Source organism: Pelobates fuscus, chromosome 8 (assembly GCF_036172605.1).
Source record: "Pelobates fuscus isolate aPelFus1 chromosome 8, aPelFus1.pri, whole genome shotgun sequence".
In the NCBI taxonomy this organism is placed as follows: domain Eukaryota; kingdom Metazoa; phylum Chordata; class Amphibia; order Anura; family Pelobatidae; genus Pelobates; species Pelobates fuscus.
The window spans coordinates 166,830,106-166,835,798 of record NC_086324.1 but is presented as its reverse complement, the minus strand read 5'-3'; the positions used below and the strand labels follow the sequence as shown (position 1 = coordinate 166,835,798).

Sequence of the window (5,693 nt, the reverse complement as noted above, 5' to 3'; positions counted from 1 at the left end):
TAATCTGAACAATATTACCTTCCTAATAATGTAAGAACTGTCGGGAATTAAAAATGAATTTCACATTTGAGGCCAATATAGCCGAATTGGAAGGTTTTTCCAGTCTGGCTAGTTACGCCTTAAACTTGAAATACACTTTAGTGTTTAATATATTGTTTAAATATACCACTACCGAAGCGCACTGAAATAATTAAACAAAGAAACAGACAAGGCACCTGAATTCACAAACATACATACATACATACATATACATATATATATATATATATATATATATATCGCCTGTGAAGGACACTTCAGGAAAAAAATTAAAAGAAAGAATGATAAAAATAAAAATAAAAAACCAAAATTTTTTGGCGAGGCAACAAACATTCCTAATTCCAGAGTCGGACCCAGCCATTCATATACACAAAGAATGCAGCATGGAGAGGTTTTGTGAAGGTGGCAGTGAAGGTGTGTAAGTGCTGAATTGGGTCACATAGCTGATAAAATGACAGGCGACCGGCTTCATAATCCAAGTATATTCCATATCTGTGGACAAATGGGTCCAGATAAACATAGCTTTGTTTCTGGTTGTGTTTTACTGAAGAAAAGCTATCCCATTTCCATAAACACCAGGACTTATTATCTGATCCAATTAAGTCGTGGATCCCTCTCATTTTCCCAGTGGGATAGCTGACCCCTATTCTCCAGTTTCCTGATTTACTAGTCTCAACTTCCCAGTAATGTTGTCCGGATGAAAAGCTTCTGTTACTTAAAGCTTGACATATCACATACTGGTCGGATGCGTCTTGGCTCTGCCAATGTCTACTGCAGCCAGTGAGTATTTTCAGATCATCGGAAACAATAACGTCAGTAGGAGAGGAGTTAACATCGAGTAACATGTCAGATTCCTTCTGTATGGAGAACCCTCTCTTTGCCTTCAAAACAGGAAGAAGATTGACCAAGTTGTGGAGACTCCTCTCAAAGGCAATGGATATCAAAGGCTCGTCCAGACTTTTTACTTCCTGGGATGTTTCATCACTCATCCAGTTAGAATTATTTTCTACCATTTTAGAGCCAAAGTGGTTTGCACTTTCCTGGTCTTTCACTTGCAAGACATTTAATAGGCCATCTATGTTGCACAGATGTTCAAAGTGACAGATCTCATCTGTCAGCACCATGCTCTTCATCTTCAGCTGCTGGACCATTTCAGAGACTTGGCTGAAGACCTCCTCTTTCTGCTTTGATATTTCATACAGTACCCTATTTTCTAGATCTTCCAGTTGTTCCTTTATGTCACGGATTATGGCAGTAACTTGCTTTTCCAGAAAGGCTGCTTTACTTTGTACATCTTGCACGTGCTCCTCTAGTCTTTGGACTCTTTTATCCATCTGGACTTTCCGTGAGGTCAGTTTGTCCCGATCTCCTCTCCATTTGTCTTTCTTTTTCTCAGCAGCTTTACACAGTAATTCCACTTGATGACCCTCGTGTTCTTCAGCCAAGCAGCAGAACATACAGACACAAACTGCATCATCGAAACAGTAATACTCCAAGAGGTTTCCATGGACGGAGCATTTTCTGTTCTGTTGTGATTCCGTAGCTTCAATTAAGAGGTGCTCTGCTAACTTGTTGTGCACAGTCAGGTGAGCCTCACAAAGGGAAGCGTCACAGTTCAGACAGATCTTAACAGAAGGTGTGAGGACATCACAGAAATCACAGAAACTCACAGAATGCTCCTGTTTTAATTGTGTAGAAATGAAAAGCTCTACTATGTTACACAGTTTTATGTTCCGCTGCAGAGCAGGACGCTCGCAATACTTTGCTCTGCAATCAGGACACGTATAATTTCCAGGTCCCTTCTGTGAATCCAGTGCTTTCTCAATGCAGACTCGACAGAAATTATGCCCGCAGCTGAGCATCACGGGATCAACGTAAAAATTCAGGCAGATGGAGCATTTTAACTCATCCCTTAGATCAGTAGTCATCATCCTAGAAAAAAAATAATAAGAATACAGTTTATATGGACAGAGCAGTGTGACGGACAGCCTTGTTTTCTCTTCCCAGTAGAATTTTATGTCCATCGACTGTTTAAAAACTTTTCCCCCCTCTCTCTCAGCCACCATAACCGGCATGCTTTACCTCCCTAAAAAAAGATACAGAATTCTGAGTATCCCTCCATAATTCAGTCTAAAAGAGAGACTCCTTTCTGGTGATATATGTATTAATTGCACATCTTGGCACTGAAAATGTTTTTGAACTACATGTTCCATGATGCTTAGTGGTGCATCACAGTAACTGTAGTTTGTAAACATCTGCAGTGGTAATGTCAGCACTATCTAGGGAAAATAAATAACTCCCTCTATTTTTACAGCTCCCTTGTGTCACGTCTTCTTAGCTACATGATAAGGTTTCCTGGTGACAGGGATTATTGTAATTTTCAGGACCATGATAATTCAGATAGAACACCAGTAAAAGTTAGCTTGTACACGTTTCTGCTGCGTGCTAGGAGATTTTTTTTTTTCATAAACATAAACCCTTCCCTCCTCCCCCCCCCCCCCTACATTTTGGAAAAAATAGCAAAAGTGGAAACATGTCTGGATAAAGTTTCCAGTACAGCTAACTTTGTTCTACAGTATGCAATTATTTTCTTAAATTACTGCAATCCAGAGTTTAGAAAATAAACCCATTTATTGGACACAAAAAACATTTCTGGGGCTAATTGAATAAAACTATAGTGAAAAAAATAATACTTTGTACAATGCAAAAAAGCAGCAATATAACCATGTCTTGTTTTCCATTTAGCTTTGCCTAACATTTGCAAACCCCTTGCCAATTTTGACAAAATCCCAGCTTAGTGGATATGCCCAACCAATTACATTTAGCTGCCTGACAGTGCCACTCTTAATTATTCTGGATTACCTCTCCCATTAAAACCAGCCTGATATATAAGACACTTCTGACATGGAATATAAACTCCTGGGGGCTGGATTAGCATGATGGGACCTGTGACCAAATTCATGTTCACATTTTGTTTTGCTCCTGCAGACAATGCCTGTCACACCCCTCCCTCTATTTGCCTACTTTGTAATTCTGGGTAAGTGAAGGGGTCAACAAGGGATTTCAGATGGGCATTCCCCCAAACTGCCCCTATTTATGTACCACCCCTGCACCCCACTTCCTGTTCCCTTGCACACAGCCCTTCAGACTCCCCACATCATGTCACACTCCCCTCCCTGCCTCCTCACCCCCAGCATCCTCTGCCACCCTGGAGACCAGAGGCCATGCTGTCAGGCTGCCACTACTGCAGGTGGAGTACACAGAGAGGTACAGAAAGTGGTCTCTACTTCCGGGAAGGTCATGTGACAGCTGAAGTTAGGGTGGGCGGGGCTAGCATAAAGTGCTAAGTGTAACCCATTCAGTGCTAAGGCCAAACATAAAGCTTTGGGGTTTATTCTCTAAACCAGGGGATTGGCCAGAGCATTGGAAATTTTATGTAAAAATAATACATACAAAATAAAAATAAAAAAGAACTTTTTTTTTTTACCAGTTTGGCTAGTTTGGCATGAATGTTACTTTTTCTTCTTGTTGTCAATTCTACACATTTCCCTGTTTAAAAAAAACTTTTATTTTAAATCTATTATACACATAAACGTGCAACTGATTGCATTAGGGTGGGAACGAATCTTCTAAAGGAGAGGACTCCGGTGATCGTCGTAAGAATGTGCCCGTGGCTCGAGCAGTACCCTACGAGGCACGACGCCGGGGTCCTGCTCAAAGGGTTTTCCGTTGGATTTTGGACCCATTTGTGGCGTCGGAGGTGTCTATGTTTGCTGAAAATCTTTGTTAAGTAAGGGGTAAGGAGGTCCCACTGCAAGCCAAGCTAGATGCGGAGGTCCACTTAGGTAGAATGGCGGGTCTGTTCAAGTTTCTGCCTTTCCATAACCTGCGGGTCTCGCCCTTGGAATTGGTACCAAAGAAGGAAGCTGGTGCGTTTCAATTGATTCACCACTTTTCCTACCTGGCGGGTGGATCGGTCAATGATGACATCGACAGGGAGGCGTGCCGGGTGCACTACGCTTCGTTTGATAGAGCTTTGGAGCTGTTGCGAGAGGCTGGGTTGGAGACGCTCATGGCTAAATAGGACATTGAAGCCGCGTTCTGTTTATTACCGGTGCACCCTGACTGTTTCCACCTATTGGGTTGCCAATCACAGGGGCTGTTTTACTATGATATGTGCTTCCCATTGGTTTGCGCCATTTCTTGTTTTTACTTCGAAATGTACGCAACCTCTTTAGAATGGGTAACAGCTCTTGTGGCAGGATGGGGGTCCCTTACTCATTACTTAGACGATTTTCTGTTCGTCCATCTTGCCTCGTCACAGGTTTGTAATGAGCTGCTTTGCACTTTTCGGCGGGTTACAACAGAATTTGGGATTCCAGTGGCAGAGCACAAGACGGTGGGGCCAGTGTCAACACTGTGTTTTCTAGGAATAGAAATCGATACGGTCCTCATAATTTTTCGGCTTCTGGCGGACAACCCCACAGGGCGTTTGTTACACATGCCATGAAACACGACCTAGCTCGTTGCTACGCACTCTTTAAGGCTCTTACGCTGATATGGTACAAAGTTATTCCTAGACCGTGTTGGCAGGGGTCTCCTCAAGCTCGAGGAATGGAAAGTTGTAGGTGGAAACTTAATATGGCAGTCTCCAGGTTTGTGTATCGTCTGGGTGGGTAATTAGGCATGTGGAGCTGGAGGGTAACAACGGCGTGCATTTAAATTTCATTGGTCTGGACATTTTCCACACGGGTGTGCAGTCAGGTTCGGAAGCTGCGCTGACTGCGGGGGGCGCGATGCAGAATAGGGTGGGTAGTAAGGGTCGGCATCGCGGTGGCGGTAGTCCTGGCCAGCGCAGATACAGGAGATGAAACTGCCGAATCGGCTTGGGGAGTCACAGCCTGCCAAGAGCTGATGGCGGTCGGCAGGCTGCCCTGGACTCTTGGTTTTACGGTTTAATTTAAGCTGGCTGTTGGAAAGACACTCCAACAGCTGACAAGTCAATGTGTTGCTGGCAATGTTTTGGGTATATAAATAAAGCTGTGGCCGTTGCCCTTACCCCAAAATATATGTCTCATGAGTTATTGGGCAACAGGGTTTGGGTTGGATCAGCAGTCAAGCCTCCCCCAGCAGCGATGTCGCAGTCAGAAATTTTTGCAGTCTGCAAAGTCCCCAGATGGTGACAGTGCCACTTTTAAGGGGGGCTGTCACTTCCCAGGATTCCTAATACGATGTTTTCTTAACAAACTGTGGCGAAACCGACCTCGCCACTGGGCATTGGAGAAGAGTGATTGCCAGCCTCCTGCCATGTGACTATGGCCCCGGGGATGTATTACCATTTAAAGACAGGATTTGGGCATAATGGATTTGTGTCGAAGTGCCGAAGTAGTTGAAGTGGCCGCCAATCGGAAACCGAACACGTGGCGGCGTCCATTTTAATTTAGTCGAACGCGGTCAGCAGTGCGTGCCACTGAATCCATAGAACTAACACATTTGCAAGAACACCGCTGAACGTTACCTTCTCAGGAACTTCAATGCTTCGACTGGAATCGAAGTGCGTTGGACAATTCAAACGCACTGTTAGACTGGGCTATTTTCACGAACGGTCCCGTTCGTGCATTCGAATGGGACTTAGACATTTTTCGGTGTAAAAT

General features: G+C 43.8%; 1 protein-coding gene across 1 annotated transcript; it reads right to left on the bottom strand.

Moving 5' to 3' along the window:
* Nucleotides 1–247: 247 nt before the first annotated feature.
* LOC134571973 (E3 ubiquitin/ISG15 ligase TRIM25-like) lies at nt 248–3,326 on the bottom strand. Its single transcript, XM_063430708.1, has 2 exons — nt 3,228–3,326; nt 248–1,971 (listed from the first exon to the last, which is right to left on the bottom strand). Exons 1-2 carry the CDS (start codon nt 3,263–3,265, stop codon nt 375–377), a joined length of 1,635 nt encoding a protein of 544 aa, XP_063286778.1. The 5' UTR covers nt 3,266–3,326; the 3' UTR covers nt 248–374.
* Nucleotides 3,327–5,693: the final 2,367 nt, after the last annotated feature.

Bases quoted from the DNA above. Each gene is read 5' to 3' on its own strand.
- LOC134571973 (XM_063430708.1), bottom strand. From the start codon at position 3,265: ATGGCCTCTGGTCTCCAGGGTGGCAGAGGATGCTGGGG. The intron at 1,972-3,227 runs GTGAGGAGGCAG...TTTTTTTTCTAG, and splicing joins GGTGGCAGAGGATGCTGGGG to GATGATGACTACTGATCTAA.